Source organism: Terrapene carolina, unplaced genomic scaffold, assembly GCF_002925995.2.
Source record: "Terrapene carolina triunguis isolate 2854851 unplaced genomic scaffold, T_m_triunguis-2.0 Scaffold88, whole genome shotgun sequence".
Lineage (NCBI taxonomy): Eukaryota > Metazoa > Chordata > Testudines > Emydidae > Terrapene > Terrapene triunguis.
The window spans coordinates 44,640,044-44,657,878 of record NW_020664439.1 but is presented as its reverse complement, the minus strand read 5'-3'; the positions used below and the strand labels follow the sequence as shown (position 1 = coordinate 44,657,878).

At 60.6% G+C, this 17,835-nt stretch overlaps 1 protein-coding gene across 1 annotated transcript; it reads left to right on the top strand.

The window, feature by feature from the left end:
- The first annotated feature begins 225 nt into the window (after positions 1 to 225).
- Positions 226 to 16,155, top strand: CHRNG (cholinergic receptor nicotinic gamma subunit). The gene is made up of 12 exons (XM_024217359.3): positions 226 to 407; positions 3,142 to 3,281; positions 4,307 to 4,351; positions 4,833 to 4,942; positions 5,555 to 5,710; positions 6,945 to 7,042; positions 10,241 to 10,444; positions 10,979 to 11,093; positions 11,855 to 11,969; positions 13,021 to 13,228; positions 13,920 to 14,053; positions 15,487 to 16,155. Exons 1-12 carry the CDS (start codon positions 365 to 367, stop codon positions 15,649 to 15,651), a joined length of 1,533 nt encoding a protein of 510 aa, XP_024073127.2. The 5' UTR covers positions 226 to 364; the 3' UTR covers positions 15,652 to 16,155.
- The last annotated feature ends 1,680 nt before the right edge of the window (positions 16,156 to 17,835 follow it).

Below are 17,835 nucleotides of genomic sequence, written 5' to 3'. Positions count from 1 at the left end.
ACCAACCAGGCAGCTACAGGAGTCAAACGCCGCAGCAGGGCACGGCAGCACAGAGCACACAGGGAAACTGAGGCACGCACGTGGCTCATACAAATATTGCCAACTCAGCATGGGGCGGGGGGGGTCCGCGTGTCCCCCGGGAGGTGGCTGCCAGGGTGAGTCGCTCCCTCCCCCATTGTTGTTTCAGAGGCATTTGGCCATCCGCTGGGGAACAGCTGACAATGCTGGCCGGACAGCTGGACTGCAGGCACGGCGCGCTCGGGGAGAGGAGGGGTGCAGGGGGGCCAACCACGGCCCAAAATAAACCTCCAGAGCTTGCCGAGCACACAGCCGCCGCCGTGCCGGGAGGGAGGCTGCCACCACCATGCGCTGCCTGGCTCTGCTCGCGACCCTCGGCTCCCTCACAGGTAAGCCGTGCCCGGCCTGCGGACGGGGCGAAGGGCAGCCGGGTATGGTGCTGGGGAGGTGGCTGTGAGCGCGGATGGCTCTGTTCTGGGCTCAGCAGCAGGGAATCAGGGCAGGTCAGGAGACCACCCCCACCCCTCTCCATCCCAGGGCTCGGGCGGGGAGCAGCCTCCTCTCTTGCTATGATCACTCTCCATCTCTTCCTTCAGGGCTTGGGGCGCAGCAGCAGCCCCCCTTGTCCTGCTGGCTGGCGCAGGGCAATGTGCCATTCTGCACAGCCCCCGGCAGGCTGGCCTAGTCACTATGTGTGCGTACAGCACCTAGCGCAGCAGGGCCCCGCTCCTGACTGGGGCTCCCAATATCAGTATCTCTGCCCGGAGAGCAGCCCCTTCCACGCCCTGCCTGCCATGGGCTCTGCTGTGAGCATCAGCAGCCCTCACCCCAGCCCCTGCAGCGCCAGCTCCCTGTACCCACTCCCAGCCCTCAACGGCTGTGGGGGGTCCTGCACTGTAACATGCCCGCCAGAACCCTGCTCACTGCGCTGGGATGTTACGCTGCTACCGTCTCCCACCGCTCCACCTGCACGGGGCACCCACCCTCATCCATTTCACGCTGCCAGCCGTGGGGCACCGACCCTTGTCCATTTCACGCTGCTGGTCGTGGGGCATCCACCCTTGTCCATTTCCCGCTGCCAGTCCTGGGGCACCCACCCTCGTCCATTTCCCGCTGCCGGTCCTGGGGTACCCACCCTCGTCCGTTTCCCGCTGCCGGTCGTGGGGCACCCACCCTCGTCCATTTCACGCTGCCAGTCGGTCGTGGGGCACCCACCCTCATCCATTTCATGCTGCCAGTCAGTCATGGGGCACCCATCCTCGTCCATTTCATGCTGCCAGTCAGTCATGAGGCACCCACCCTCGTCCATTTCATACCTGGGACAAAGGGGGGGGACTGAAGTGGGCTCCTTCTGCTTTGAGAGCGTGAACGACGGAGGCCACAAAACAATTCTTGGCAGGCACTATTGCTACAGTGGGGCCAGTTACTGCTTATGCCTGTTAGCAGGGGCTTCGAGCCCAGAGAAGCCAGAGACACGGGCACACGTGTGTGCGGCACACACGCAGACCCCCACCCGCGAGTGTGGGACACACACATCCGCACACAGTGATGCTGGCCAGTTGCCAGCGCTAACCCCCAACACGCTCTCCGAGTCCCCCTCTGTCCTCTGGCCCCGACACTTTCCAGGAAGCAGCCGCAGCAGTTTTGCTAATGAAGGTAATTTGTTAGCCCGTTACGCTTCTCCCCAGAGGCATTTCATTCAGATGCGCTTGGCCGGTCTGGCCATTAATAATTTAATAATGCAGGGGATTTGTAAAGCCCCTGCTAATGAGCTAACCATCCGGGCAGCCGAGGGGGACTGATCCCGGGCCAGAGCTGACAGGGTGCAGCACCCCATTGTTAGACCACGGTTCAGCTGGGTTCAACACACGTTGCCTGGTGAGTTCAAGCCACGTTTACTCCTTCTGGGGGCCCAGAGTCGGGGCCGGCTCATAAAGATTGGAGAGGGGAACACCTGCGTCCCTCACCCCAGAGAGAAATGGGATACTGCTATTCCTCACGGCATCCTCAGGCTTCCAGCCCCCAAGCCCTGGGCAGCCCCCTGCAGGCAGGGCGACCGAGAGCGGGTTCGGGCCCTGGTGAAAATTTTTTTCGGGCCCCCCAGCAAGGGTGGACTAGCTAAACAGGGCTGACGGGGCGGGGCCGGGGGAGCCGGGTCCCAGGCCCCCTTCCGGAATTTTTTCGGGTACCTCAGCAAGGGCGGACCAGCTAAACAGGGCCGACGAGACGGGGGGGGGGGGGGGGAGGGTCCAGGGAACCGGGGCCCCCCGCCGCCCCCCCCCCCCCCGGAATTTGTAACCCCGCCCCCCCCCCCCCCCCCCCGCTCCATCGGCCCTGCCTGCAGGGCATTGGCAGGGTCTGATCCCGGGCCCTTTGGCTCTGAAGCATAGATTCATAGATTCTAGGACTGGAAGGGACCTCGAGAGGTCATCGAGTCCAGTCCCCTGCCCGCATGGCAGGACCAAATACTGTCTAGACCATCCCTGATAGACATTTATCTCACCTACTCTTAAATATCTCCAGAGATGGAGATTCCACAACCTCCCTAGGCAATTTATTCCAGTGTTTAACCACCCTGACACCCTGATAGAGCTCTGCCTCTCGTGTTCAAGAAGTCACTCCATTACTAGGCATCAAGAGTAGGCTTTTATCCTCTGCGTGGCCAACCCTCCAGCGGTCCCATCGCCCGCTCCAGCTGCTTGTTCCACTTTTGCCTGTGGTCAGTTCAAACCCTGTGCAGGTGAGTGGAGGCTGGACGCGGCTCCCATTTAGCAGCTGTGTGGCGGCCCCGTCCCATGGGAATCCCATTTGACGGGTCCTGGCGCACAGCCCAAAGCCAGGCTGCCCCGTGGGCACTGACAATACAGCTGCCCACTTTGGGTCTCACTGGAGAGGCCACAGACACCGAGCGCCCTCTCAAAGGAGCGAGGCTGGGGTAGGCTGGTGGAGCGGTCTAGGGGAAGCTTGCCTTGCTGCTGCCCACGCCGGACCCGCCCTATGCCCTCAGGTCGCCAGGGCAGGCACCTGGCACCGTCCGGATGGGCGCTCGGCCTTGGCACGGCCGCCGGGTGGGGGTGGCGCGGTGCCTGCTTCCCTCAGGGCCTGGCTGTGCCCTGCTTTCAGCCGTGCTGTGCCGGAACCAGGAGGAGAAGCTGCTCGATGACCTGATGACCAACTACAACCGCGACCTGCGCCCGGCCCAGGGGGAGGGCGACATCATTAACGTCACGCTGAAGCTGACCCTCACCAATCTCATCTCCCTGGTAAGCAGAGCCCCGCCCCTCGTTCCTTGCCAGTCCCCACCAGCCGGCTGCCAAGCGACACCGGGGCGGGGGGGGGCGCGGTGCATCGCCAGGCAGGAGAGGGTTAAAAGGTAGGTGGCTTCACCCCTGCCGCTGAGCAGGGCCCTTTCCTGCCTTTCTCCTTGAGCAGCTCAGACTGCTCCCAGCCCCCTGCCCCCAAACTGGGAGGGGGCTGCTTCTCCCAGGGGGGGGGGGGGGGGCAGAGACGGCTGCTCCCCATGTTAGGCCTGGCATGGGGGACAGAGACCTGAGTGCACTGCCCAGGACAGGGAATAACAGAGGCAGGAGGCACTGATGCCAGGAACATCCCTGCCTCCTCTCCTCCCAAAGGCACCCAGCACCCAGCCCTGACCAGGGACAGCCAGTCCGGTCTGGGCATCCCTCACACTACCCCTGCCATCACAATGGGGAGTCCGTGCCAGGGCAGATGCCCATGGGACTGGCTGCAGGACACTCTGTCCGAGCCGCCCTTGGTAACGGTCCCTGAGGAGAATCACTGTGCCGGGGGTGGGGGGGAAGGAAGAGGGAGATTGGGGAGGTGGGCATGGGGTGGTGATTGAACTGGGGGGTGCCGGATAGGGGCACTGGGCAGTGATGGGGCTGAGGGGATGCGGAGGAGGGCACGGGGCAGTGAATGCATTAGAGACAGGGTTCCTGGCAGCAACACAGTTGCAGTGAGGGCAAGGCCTGGCCGTGCCTCAGTGGCTCTGGGGCTGCTGCTGGCTTCCCTTGCGGGGGGCTGGGATCGTGGGACGCTGCCCTGCTCAGGGTGCCCCTGGGACGCCCCACACCTTGCTGCACCCTGGGAGGTAATTCCTCAGGGCTCCATGCACCGGAGCCCCATGAGAAGGGCATTGCCTGAGCACCCAGCTGGCATGCACGGTGCAGCCCCACTGGAGCTGCCGCAGGGCCGCCCAGCCATGGCGGGAGTGAGCAGGGCGGCGTGGCAGCAATCCCACAATCCCTTTCTCCTTTCTGGGTTCCAGAACGAGCGGGAAGAGACCCTCACCACCAACATCTGGATTGAGATGGTAAGGTGCCCAGGGGTGCCACTAGCCACAGGCTGGGCAGCATGCAGAGATCAGCTAATGCCCCCCACCTCCCGCTAAGCTCCAGCAGCCCTCCAACACCCCAGCGCACCGATGTACCTGCAGCCCAAGGGCTAGGGCAGGTTGCAGCCCCCTCCTGGCCTGAAGGCAGAGGTGGCTGGGGCCAAAGACTCACAATCTGGAGCCGGGAGAGAGAGTATTGTTCGGGGCTTGTTCCATAGCCAGGCCCCACTTTGGCACTGAGATCAGCGGCATGGCCAGAGGGTTCACTCCCTGCCACGGCTCCCAGAACAAGTCACAGAGAAACCTTAGCAGGTCCCAGCCCATGGCCAGAGCATGCTGGTTTCCTGGGGAGCACGCTCCAGGGCGGTGTGGTCCTGGGGGGTCACGGGGTGGCCAGAGATGTTCATTCTATGACAAGTGACTGACTCTGCTTTTCTCGGCCCCTTCCCCTCTGTTCCAGAAATGGTGCGATTATCGGCTGCAGTGGGATCCTGACAAATACGACAACATCCAGATACTGAGGGTGCCCTCCACCGAGGTGTGGCTGCCGGACATCGTCCTGGAGAACAAGTGAGCAGCTGCGGGGCCCAGGGCAGGGGGGCAGCGGGAAGCTGGTGAGGACCCCAGCAGTAGATACTGGCCTTGTCCAGCCCTCCCTCTGCCAGGGCACTCCATTCCCTGCAGGGGCCGGGTTTGTGGCTACCCACCCAGAGACATCACAGTCAGCAGCTAACTCTCACGCATCCAGGACTGCAAACAGAACCCCACATGCTCTGCTCCACCAGCACAGGGCCCTACCAGGTGGGCTAAAGGGAAGGTCTCTACTAGAGGCAGCAGTAGTAGGCTTTTATCTCCTGTGAGTTGCAGCCAATAGGCAGCGGCATGATCCCAGCTATGAGCAGTTCCAATTCCATCCAGCAGAGGGCAGTGGTGATGCGCCCTTCCCCCCCAATCACGTACTGTCCCGCAGCTGGTAGGGTGCTCTCGGGGGTTTGGAGCCCATAGTCGGGTACTGGCTGGGTGTTCGGGGACATTTGGGGATCGCCTCTGCCTTGGTGGGGGCTTCTCTGTGGCCCTGGGACAATTCCAGCCCCGTGGGCAGTCGCCAGCCCACAGCATGAGCTCCGGGCAGGGCGGGAGGGAGCGCCCGGCTGGCCTGACCTGCCCCTCTCCTGCCCGCAGCATCGACGGGGTGTTTGAGATCACCCTGTACTGCAACACGCTGCTGGAATCCAATGGCTGCCTCCTGTGGATGCCGCCCGCCATCTACCGCACCTCCTGCGCCATCTTTGTCACCTACTTCCCCTTCGACTGGCAGAACTGCTCCATGGTGTTCCAGTGAGCGGCGGCTCGGGGAGGGGCTGGGCTGCCCCTCAGATGGGAGGGCAGGGGGCAGAGCCCGGGGCGCGCACGCAGCTTTCCTGCCGGGCAGGCGGCTCTCACGCCCTCTCTCAGGCGGCAGCTTGCCCAGATCACCAGCTAAGGGCCCATGAGATCACGCACAGCTGTGACCCTCTGCACCTCCCTCCGCCTTAGCCAGAGGCTGGTTGTGCTCAGCTCCGCGGCAGCCGCCAGGCCGGTTACCATGGCATGAGCCCTGTAGGTCACTGAGCTAGCAACGAAGGCACACAAACCAAAGAAACCCAGGGCCCCGTTCTAGCCCATTGCCCTGAGCCCAATAGGGCCCTGTGTGTGCTTTATCAGACGTCTCCATCCCCTCCCACGACAGACCGAGCTAGCCCAGGGAGAGTGAAATGTCTGTGATCAACTCTTCCTCCCGCTCCCCACAAATTCCCCGATCCGATGGACCCAGGTGGGTGTTGTTGTTGGTGGGGGTGCAGGATCGGGCCCCTGGCGGCTCGTCCGACTGTTCCTTTCCGATCAGTCCGTGGCTACAACGTGTGACTGGATCAGATTTCTGCAGCGGTTACTAAATTCTGAATGCATCCAAGTTAGTGACGCAGGGTCCCCTCCCCCAGAATCGGCCAGTGCCGATAGTTAGCAAGACGGGAGCTCACCCCGCGCGTCGCTGAAAGGCCTTGGACGATAAAAGCCAGCTCCCGGTTATCAAGATGGGACCTGGCCCCAGTGATGTGCCTGACGCCCCGTACTGCAGAGACAGACGGAATCCCCGGCCCGGAAAGCTAACACCCCACATCCCGCCCCTGAAGTCAGACTCAGAGAGGCCCCGCACCAGGCAAGCGACCAGCCGGGTGGGTTGGATTGCAGGATTGGGGCCTACATGAAAACTCTTCCCCCGTGTGTGCCCCCGCGCCTGTCAGCTGGCTGGATCCAGGCAAGGCCGCAGTGGTGCTACGTGGGATGGGTCTAGTCAGAGCTGGGCTTGACCCCAAGCTGGGGAGGTGCCGGAGCCGTAGGACGTAGCAGCCCAGACGCTGCCTCGTTTCAAAGGAAGGGAAAGCCAATTCCGCGGCCCTGCGGAAGTCTGGCTGTGGCGCCGATCCCAGGATCCCGCTGGCTGGTTGGATCTCAGCATTTCTGTTTGTCTGAGCGTGTCCTTTAGACAGCCAGGCTCAGCCACACACGGCCTCCCCCCACCCCTGCCACACAGGTCCCAGACCTACAGTGCCAATGAAATTAACCTGCTGCTGACGGAGGAAGATGGGCAGACCATTGAGTGGATCGTCATCGACCCCGAAGCTTTCACAGGTAACGACTTGCTTCCTCCATCTCTCCCCCAGGGGTCTTCCCTGGCCCAGTGGGGCAAGCCTACCAGTTGTGTCTCTGGAAATCTTCCAGCTGTTGGCAACAGGAGGAAATGCCAGTGCCAGAAAGGGTGGTGCCAGCACTAGTCAGGAGGAGGCAGTGGCTGGCAGGGTGGCTCAGCATGGCCCAGACACGTAGCAAAGCGCAGCAGGATCCCAGCCATCCAACCGGTCCCTCCAGCCCATCCAGTGTGGGATGGAGGCATTTGTAAAGAAACTGACATTTAACTGACTGATAAGCGGGACTGGTAGCATGGCCTGGTATTAACGTTTCCTGACCCTTCCCATTATGAGATCTCATTGCCAGTTGCTTAAAATCTTTGCCAAACTTTAACCATTCGGCTGAAATTCTCCACACCGGGCGTCTGCCTCGGGATGAATTGTTTGGGAAAATATCAGCTGAAGCGGTTCAGCCGGGTCCAAGACCGAGGAAAAATATCTTGTTTTGCCCATATTAAAAAATTCTGGGGACCTTTCCCTTGAACAGCGGTGGTGCCCCCACGCTTTGGGGCAGGGATGGTACGGGGCGGGGAGTTGGGGGGGAGGTGTTTGTGGCAGGGATGTACCTTTTGCCATCCTGGTGAAAATGCACCCAAACCTGGCTACGGTATAAGCCTCTGAAAAATCGCAGTTGGCACCTGCTCAGTAGAGACTAGCAGCTAAAATCTCCACTGATTCTGTCCTCACTGAGCATGCTCTGTCCCCTCCCAGTGCCTGGGCCATCCCCACTGAGCGTGCTGCACTGTGGGGCGACACCGGACTTTGTCTGCGATGGTTGCTGCCGGCTGGGATGGGGCTGGGCACGGGCGCTTAGAGCAGGGAGCCCATCCCGCTGCGAATGCCCCGGCAGTGTGGAGGGGGAAACCATCGGATTCAAATGCTGAGGGGGCAAAAGCCGGACGGGGGGAGGCGGGGGCAGTGGAAGGAGCAACCTGGGGGAAACAGGCTAGTGAGACGAGGACAAGTGGGGAGAAATTGGGACTGGCTGGGCAAGGAGACTGGGGCTGGGGGCAAGGGGAGGCTGGGACTGGCTGGGCAAGGAGACGAGGCCTGGGTGTGGCGAGGAGAGACGGGGTGCGCTGGGGGAGATTGGGACTCAGCTGATGAGCTTGGAAGGGGGAGGAGGTCTGGCTGAGCAAGGAGGCTGGGCTGAGGGATGGGGAGGAGTCAGGACTGGGCCAAGCCCAGGTGGGAGGGGAAAGGCTGAAATCTGGGGAGACCAGACAGAAGAGTCCACTGGAGCACACTTCCCTCCAGAGCCTAGAACGAAGCCCCCGATCCCCAAATCTCACTCCTCTACTGCCTGTGAAAGCTCCTGGCAGAGGCCGGTCCACCTGGAAGACGCTCTCCGTTATTCTCTTAGCTCAAGGGCCAGTGGTGGCGGCTGGGGACATCCCCGACCCTGTGGATTTCCTGTTTGCTTTTTCAATGCCCTAGGAAACGCCCCCCCAAGCCCTCCGTTAAAAGAACATGGCCAAGGTTACGCTGGCAAGTGCCCAAAGCTTAGGAAAGGCCAGAACGAAGGGCTCCCGGGCAACCTGAATTCAGCCTTCTTGCGGGTCTGCCTGGCGACGGCCGTTAATTCCATGGGCACGTCCTGTTTCCACAGGGCCCCAGCCTCATTCCGTGCCCGGGATGGACCTGCCCTGGGGCTGCCCCAGGGGTGGGGGCTGACGGAGGCTGTTGTCTGCCGGCCCCCTTGGTACAGACGTTGGCAGGTGTGCCATGAACGAGGCAGGGAGGGCGCAGAGGGGGCTCTCATGCGGTCACTTCTGAGCGCGGGACGTTGCCGCTTGAATCCTGTTCGGGGTAACGCAGCTCAGGAAAGTTGTTCAGGGTGTGGGCATCACCACCACCCAAATCCCAGAGAGCAGAGCCACCAGAGGCGCACTGGGGCCCTGAGCACTGCCCTAGGTCCTTCCCTATTGGCTGGAGCAGGTTTCCTGTTCAGTGTTTGGAGCAGGAGTTGCTGTCCTGTGCATGCCCAGCAGGTATCCCCCGCACAGCGGGTTCTTAGCAGCTGCCACCATGACACAGGTACGTAAGTCAGTAGTCACACTCCGAGAGAGCTTTTCTAACCGGGACCGGGAGCGGATCGACGCGGGGAATGGAGCTGTCACGGGCAGACAGGGATGTTTTCCATCACCTTTTAATTGCATCTTGGAGGAACAAAATGCTTTTTGGGCGGCGAGATTTATTCTTTCATTACCGGGCCGAGCCAGATATCTAGATTGGTAAAAAGATGAAATCTATCGCTCCTGCAGCTGACAGGAAACGAACAAGCCCGAGTAAGGCGTCACGAGCGGCTTCCCCCGGCAGCCGGGAGTCAGGTGGGAGGGCGACTGAGTCTCCATCCAAACCCCCTGCACCGACGAGGCTCCAGGGGAGCTGGCGACGCTTAGCCCCCGAGCAGGATCGGGCCCCTGGGAGCCAGCCCCTGCAAAGCGGGGGTGCATTAAGCTGGTGACTGTGTATGTCCTGCCGTGACAGAGAACATTGCAGGGCTCCCGGGCACTGCTGTAAATCTTCTCCCAGCCCCTGTCCCTGGATCTTTAGCTGTCCCCCGGTGGGAAGCCCCCAGCAAAGGGTTTCTCTCCCCCCGTATCTAGGGAGTATTGTCTCGGGCTCCCTCTGTCCCCCTAGAGACGTGGCAGCAGCAGGGGCAGGGTGAATGGGCTCCCCGTGCACAGACAGAAATGTCAATAGTTGCTCAGCTGGGCCTGTCCTTCACGCCGTCGGGCCTGGGCGGCATGCAGAGAGGCAGCAAACAGGAACGGACTCGCAGCCCAGACCTCGGCCCGCCCGCCCCTGCTGTTTCCAAAGACACCCACAACCGCCTGGGGAGAACGGGCCGGTCGGTGATGTTCCGCCCGCACCCAGGTCCCCGTCCCAGCGAGCGGGATTCCCCTTCCCATCTATCCTCCTGCCCCCAAAGGCTCAGATAAGAGCAACGCCCCCCCACGCGGCTGTAATGTGGGCAAGAGGCAGTTCCGGGCATCTGCCAGCAGGGGTCACTGGACGAGCTCGTGTTCCCCCGGGGGGGCTCATGCTGCTCTCAAGGGGAGTCGGGGCCCAAAGTGGGCTCCCCAGAAGGCTGGGCCTGGGTGGTTTCCATAGCCACGCGGTGTCGTCTTCCCCGCAGAGAACGGGGAGTGGGCGATCAAGCACCGGCCGGCCAAGAAGATCGTGAACGCCGAGCGCTTCACCCCGGACGACTTGGGTTACCAGCAGGTCGTCTTCTACCTGATCATCCAGAGGAAACCGCTCTTCTACGTCATCAACATCATAGTGCCCTGCGTGCTCATCTCCTCCGTGGCCGTGGTGGTGTATTTCCTGCCGGCCAAAGGTAGAGCCCGGGCCCGCCCAAGTTTCCTGCCACCCGCCACGGCTCGAGCCACTGGCATTGGCACGGGGACAATCCACGCCTCCCGGAGTGGGAAGGAGGCAGCAGCAGCTGAAGGGGACAGACCTAGTCCGATGCCCACGCGAGTGTGACAGGCCACCGGGGGGTCACTCTCACGGCCCAGTTATCTGAACCGAAATGGGCTGAAATGTGAAGAAGATTGGCTCCTCTCCCCCACCCCCGCCCAGTTATGTCCCATTTCTGGCCCCTCGGCACCGCCCGGCCCCTAGTCCTGAGCGTTGGCCGGCTAACCCTGAGTCTCTGGGAGCGCATGGTTCGCTCGCACATATCGGGCTGGAACGGCAGAGAATTCTTTCCCACACCTGGCTCCCAGCCCTCTGCTCAAACCACTAGGGAGGCAGGCTCCTGGCGGGCTCCGGTGTGTGGGAGAAGAGCAAAGCCCTTCCCAGAGGGCGCCGGCGCTTGGGGGTCTCAGTGCAGACACGGGCTAATCTCTTGCTTTCTGCATCCCGACAGCGGGCGGCCAGAAGTGCACAGTCTCCATAAACGTCCTCCTGGCCCAGACAGTCTTCCTCTTCCTGATCGCACAGAAGGTGCCCGAGACCTCCGACGCCATGCCGCTCATTGGCAAGTAAGTGATGCTCCCTGGGGCCCCAGGCGAGCTCTCAAACCCGCTGGGCTCCTCCCCCCCCCCCCAATCCCAACTGAGACTATTGGAGTCCCTGCTCCAAGGGACACAACAGGAATGGGCAGGGCCAGAGAATGAGAACCATCGTAGGTGGGGATGGGGGACTGGTAACTCAAACCTTGGATGTGTGGCCATGCCGCTCATTGTTCCCCTGCCCTGCAATGCAAGAACAAGGGCATGAATTAACAGAACTTCCTAGTGGCCCACAGGACATGCCTTGCTGCACAGCCTAGGGTTCATCTGTGGAACTCACCGCTGCAGGAGGGTGCAGAGGCAAACAGCATGGCCGGACTCGAGAGTGTGCTCCGGGGGCTAGGATGGAGCTAGAAGCACCATCCTTCTCAGTTTGAACAGAAAGTGAGCCCGCAGCTGGGAGTTGGGCGGGAGATCCCCCCATGCAGCAGTCCTGCACAGCCAGGGGCATTATCAGAGGAGATGTCTGCTGCTAGGTGGATTAGATGGACCATTGGGAAGTTGTGGTCTGGGCTCCCTTTGTCTCCTATGTACATACGGGCTGTGGCGCGGGAGATCCAGGTGGTTCCCGTTCCCGGATCCCAGCCGGCCCTCGGCTTTGCCCTATGCCTGCTGCTAGGGCACCGCACCAAGAGCCGGCAGATGCCACGTGGCCTGTGACGGGGCTAGTGAAGTGGGGCTAGGGGCAGCAGGCCTGGCGACCAGCAACGGAGGCCCCTTCTCTCCTCCAGGTACCTGACCTTTCTCCTGGTGGTGACGGTGGTGATCGTGGCGAACGCCGTCATCGTGCTGAACGTCTCGCTGAGGACACCCAACACGCACGCCATGTCGCAGAAAGTGCGGCAGGTAGGTCAGGCGGGGCCGGCACGCGCTCCCGCACAGGCTGGGCGGAGACCCGCTTAACGCACGGATGATCGGCCTCCTGCTCCTCCCAGAGCCGACTCCCCCTGCGCCAGCTCCGGGGAGCAGACGCTGCCCGTGCTGCGGGGCTGGGATAGCTGCCTGCTCCCTCCCGTGCCCGTTGCTGCCTCAGGAAAATGCAGCTCCCGCTGACTTTGGCGGGGTGGGGGGAAGGTCAGAGAGCAAAGGCAAGTGCACTGAGCCGTCAAATCATTTCCCGGGGTCGAGAGCTCCAGAGAATGGCCAGATGGTCGGACCCATGGCACGTGGGGCACGCTCCTCCTGGCCCAGGTGTCTCATTACCCTGGCAGCACCACAGCCGCGGGCTCACCGCCCGGATCCAACCATGTCTCCACACCGCTTTGCACAGCCCCAAAGGAGGGCACAGGGGGCAGGGCCGGAATCGGGTCCCCAACTGCCAAGGAACCGCTGGGCATTAGCACCCCTCTGGCAGCTCCCACTCGGCAGAGATGGGGAGATGGAGCCTACGCTGCTTCCGCTCCCGCCGGCATCGGGCAGGGGAAACTGCGCTGCGCCCGATGGAACAGCCCCGGGGCCAGACTCAGGCTCCATGAGCCCCCCAGCAGACAGGGCCCCCCCTTGTGCCAAGCATGACGGCGCCAGCTCCCCCGGCCCCCCAAGCATGACAGCGCCAGCTCCCTATAGCCCTCTCCCTCCGAGCATGATGGCACCGGCTCCCACAGTCTCCCCAAGAGTGACGGCGCCAGCTCCCCATGGCCCACTTCCCCCAAGCGTGATGGCGCCAACTCCCCCGCGCCCCCCGAGCGTGACGGCACTGGCTCCCTCAGCCCCCCCAAACATGACAGTGCCAGTTCCCCATGGCCCTCTCCCTCGAGGGTGACGGCGCCGGCTCCCCATGGCCTCCTCGCCCCGAGCGTGACGGCACCGGCTCCCCCGGCCTGCCCCGAGCGTGACAGCGCTGGCTCCCCCGGCCTGCCCCGAGCGTGACATTACCGGCTCCTCGCTCCGTCCCCAGATCTGCCTGCGGCGGCTGCCCCACCTCCTGGGGATGCACATGCGCCGCAGCGACATGGCCCCCCGCCCGCTGGTGGCACGGCGCCGCAGCTCCCTGGGGCTGATGGTGAAGGCTGACGAGTACATGCTGTGGAAGGCCCGGACCGAGCTGATCTTTGAGAAGCAGAAGGAGAGGGCCGGGCTGATGAAGGCTGTCCTGGAAAAGATCGGTGAGTGACGGCTCCGTGGGGCTGGGGAGAACCTCATGGCGGGGCAGCCTGAGGCCTCCACCCCACAGACCGTGACCCCCTGGGCCTTGCACCGGCAGCAGATCCACCCCCTAAGAGCAGCCCCCCAAGGCTGGAATGAGGTGTGTGGGGGGGTGCTGACAGGGGAACGGTACTGGGGTGAGGGTGTCACCATGGACATCAAGTACCAGGAGCCGGACTGTGGAGGAGAGGAGCTCCGGTATCTGGTCCCGATGCCAGCGGCGGCTCCAGGCACCAGTGCTCCAAGCGCGTGCCTGGGGCAGCAAGCCACGGGGTTGCCCTGCCGGGCCCTGCGAGGGCGGCAGTCAGGCAGCCTTCGGCGGCATGCCTGCGGGAGGTCCGCCGGTCTCATGGATTCAGTGGCAATTGGAAAACAGGAGAACCACCAGCAGCGCCGGCCGGCCGTGGCATCCCTGGTGCTAAACCACGTGAAATGCTCCAGAGCAGTCACGAATGCACCAGGCTTCAGTGCACGAAGCTAGTCGTGAATTCACTGTGCGCCGTTCGACCTGCTCTGCAGGGCTGGGGCCTGGCCGGCCGGTGCTTTGCAAAGGGCCAGGTGCCTTTGAGATGCCTGAGGGTAACAGAGACGGTTGGCGGAGGCTTTCTGGTGCCTGGTACTATCCCCTCTCCTCCTCTTCCTTGTCTCTAGGGAGAGGCCTGGAAAACGGGTGCACCCAGGATCTCTGTCACAGCTTGGTGCAGGCTGATCCCGAGATCTGGGCCTGCGTGGACGCCTGCAACCACATTGCCAAGACGCTGCGGGAGCAGAACGACTTCGACAATGTGAGTACTGCCGCTGCAGAGCGTTAACCGTGAGGGGGTGTAACGAGGCTGGTTCTGGCAGGACCCAACTGAGAGAGTCAATTCAGGACAAATTGCTTAGAGCAGGGCAGTGACAGCCCAAGGCTGGGGTTCCTTTGCACACCAAGGCAAACCAAACCAGCCAGCCAGAGAAGACTTCAGTTTTACCCCACTGGCTAACCACAAGTCATACAAGCAATTCCCTGATACACTCCAGTTTCCCAGTATCACCACCAGTGCCACTCATTCTGGGGACGAATGGTTATGAAAACCAGTACCCCAGTAAAAGAAAAAAGGTTCTCTCGATCCCAAAGGACCAAGCCCCAGACCCAGGTCAATATACAAATTAGATCTTACCTACAAATCACGCTGTTGCCAATTCTTTAGAATCTAAAATCTAAAGGTTTATTCATGAAAGGAAAAATATATAGATGAGAGCTAGAAGTGGTTAAATGGAATCAATTACATACAGTAATGTCAAAGTTCTTGGTTCAGGCTTGTAGCAGTGATGGAATAAACTGCAGGTTCAAATCAAGTCTCTGAAGTACATCCACAGCTGGGATGGGTCATTCAGTCCTTTGTTCAGAGCTTCAGTTTGTAGCAAGGTTCCTCCAGAGGTCACAAGCAGGATTGAAGACAAAATGGAGGAGTTTTTAGGGCCTTCTATGTCCTCTGCCCTGTGGAAGATCACAGCAGCAAGATGGAGCCTGGAGTCACATGGGCAAGTCACATGTCCATGAATGGCTCAGTTCTTTACAGGTGGCAGCCACTGCTCACATGCTAACTTGAATGTCCCCAGGAAGACTTCTTATGTGGATTGGAGTCTCCCAAGTCCTATTGTCAGTTAAGTGTTTCTTGACTGGGCACTTAACTTGCAAATTCCTTTCTCAAGAAGCTGACCAAATGCTTCACTAAGGCTACTTACAATCAAAACACATTGAGATACAAGTACAGAGCCAATATTCATAACTTCAGCTACAAAAACGATACACACACACAGATAGCATAATCATAATCTTTCCATAGACGCCTCATATGACAACCTTTGTCCAATATTTGGTGCCACTACAGGACCTCGGTTGCAAAAATGATGGATACGGTCCCAGTTTGTGTCAATAACGTCACAGGGGGCTCAGGTCAGAGGAGGACCCAGGGCAGTGGGGACAGAGGGGCCCAATTGGCAGGGACTCGCATATGGAGAAGCAGGTCAGAGACCAAGCTGGAAAGGGAAATGGGGTGGGGGCGGGGGAAGGAGAGAAGGGGCCATGTTTAGCCACAGGGGAAGCGAGCGCAGTTTTGATTGAGTTCAGTGGTGGCTGCCCGTGGTCCGAAGCCCAAAGGCCCCGGGGGACATGGGCCCAGCGGGAGCCCGCCGCAGGTTTGGCCGTGAGCATGTGTCTCTTTCTCCCCCGCAGGAGAACGAGGAGTGGATCCTGGTGGGGAGAGTCATTGACCGCGTCTGCTTCTTGGTCATGGCCTCGCTCTTCATCCTGGGGACGGTCAGCATCTTCCTGATGGCCCATTTCAACCAGGCGCCAGCAGCGCCCTTTCCCGGGGACCCCAAGCGCTACCTGCCGTAGCACCCCGCTTGGGGTGGGCGAGCCCAGGACGTCTGCACAAGAGCCTCCCCTCATGGGCTCCATGCCCGCAGGCACCGTGTCCCAGGCGGGGCTCACAGAGCTGCTGCAGGGCGGAGCCTGCGGCTGGATCCTTCAGCCGGGGCTGCTCGTGGAAGCCGCAGACGGAAATGACCCGGACCGCGGGGAGAGATGGCAGCCGAACCGGAGAGTCCGGAGCCCTCTGTGCCTGCACTGTGCCCAGCTGCGCCTCTTGCTTGCCTCGTTTACATGTAAGGGGCAAGTGAGCTGAAGGACGCTGGCTGAATCTGGGCCCCCCCAAACACTGCAGCTGGCAGCTCTGGGACCCCAAGGGACAAGGAGCCTGTCTGCCCCCTGGGGAGCTACGTGGCGACGGCCCAGCGAGGGGAGCGGGGCAGGCTCGCATGGGTTTGGCGGGAGATCTCGGGCGGCCGCGTGTGTTTCATGTGAGCCAGGCGTCGGAGTAAACACCACCGCGTTTCCAAACGGCTGCTGGACTTCTTTGCTGGCAGCAGGGAAAGGCCAGGGGGTCGCTGGGGGTGGGGAGCAAGTGGGGAGGGGTATGACGGTGCTGCCCGTGGGAGCCAGCTGAGGTCACTCAATTAAGGTGAACTGCAAACAGAACGGGGCAAACCAACCCCAAACTCTGGTGGATATTCCAATACTTGGATTTACCAAACCAGCCCCAAACAGCTTCTGTAGTACCTCACTGGTTACTCAGAAGTCCAGACAACGGAGTTCCCTTAAAGTGCCCAGCCTCAGGCCTCCATCCAAATACACACGTCAGATAAGATTTTCAGTAATCAGCATCCTATCTCATCATATATAAGAAAAGGTTCTTCCAGTCCCAAAGGATCAGCCACACACCCAGGTCCAATTATAACTTAGATCTTACCCCAAATACACGCTTATAGCCAATTCTTCTTAACTAAGCTAAAATTTATTTAAAAAGAAAAGAGAGAGAGTGTTGGTTAAAAGATCAATATACAGACAGACTTGAATTCAATTCTTGAGGTTCAGATACATAGCAGAGATGAGCTTGTAGTTGCCAAAAGTCCTTTTAAAAATAGTCCAATGTCCATATTCAGGGTGACTCCAGTCAAAGACTGGGGATCTCAAGCCTTGTGGCTTAAGGTTTCCCCCTCTTGAAACCCAAAGCAGGTCTGAGACGAAGAAGGATCATGTCCCAGGGTTTTTATACATTTCCAGCAGCCTTTTGGTCTGAGAAAACAATAGGCTTCACTCTCCTTCTTCCAAACATCCTGGCAATTAGCACAGGGTAATTTATCCATTAAACAGTTCAGATACAGGTTACCACAGCCTTCAAAGAGACCTAGAGACAATAATACTATTTCACTCAAGTGTCTTCTTAAATGCTAATACTCCTTTTTTGATCTTTGAATCCAAGCGATAGCAATAGACAAGACTTGTTTGCTTATATCACAAGACCTGAGCAAACAGCTCCCCTTCTATCTCCAGCAACGCGGCTGCATTTCAAAGCGCTGTTCATTTACAGATCTTCCTAACTAGTCTCTGAAGTTCGGCCACGGGTCAGGTCAGTCTGGGAGGTAATTAACTCTTTCTGGCCCTGTCACTTTTCAATGAGAGATTATATCGCACTCATAACGTCACAAGGGGAGATGGGTCCGTCTCCAGTTGCTGCACCATGAGGTGTTGGCCATGGCTTCCCAGAAGCGGCCGGGCAGAGGGAGATGGGGTGGGGGAGGCTGCCCGCTGCTGGTCCCAAGGCTGCTGAGTGCCCAGTGACGCCAGCCACTGCCGGGGGCACACTGGCCCAAGCTGTGGGGTTCCTGTTCTTTAGGGTGAGCAGGTCAGCCCCAGAGCACCTGCTCGCCGGCCACACTGCGGTCCCTGTGGCGCCAGCCTGGCTGGTGGAGCTCTGGCATTCCAGGGGGCATTAGTGGTTTGCAACATGCTCAGCTGGATTAATTCCTCCTTTGCAGGGCAGCTCTGGCCAGCCCCTTCCCCCTCGAGTGGCCGTTAACCCGCTCTTTGCCTGGCCCAGACACCAGGGGGGTTGAGTCAGTCCTGGGGCACGCTGCAGATCCGGGAGCACACGCGCCCGCTCCGCCCCCGCCACACTCGGCCAGCCGGCAAGGGAAGGAGGCCACCGTGACCATTCATGCCCAGTAACGGCTGCACCAG

Coding starts and splice junctions, on each gene's coding strand:
- CHRNG (XM_024217359.3), top strand. CDS start 365: ATGCGCTGCCTGGCTCTGCTCGCGACCCTCGGCTCCCTCACAG. Junction 4,352..4,832: donor CCAACATCTGGATTGAGATG/GTAAGGTGCCCA, acceptor CCTCTGTTCCAG/AAATGGTGCGATTATCGGCT. Junction 11,970..13,020: donor TGTCGCAGAAAGTGCGGCAG/GTAGGTCAGGCG, acceptor CTCCGTCCCCAG/ATCTGCCTGCGGCGGCTGCC.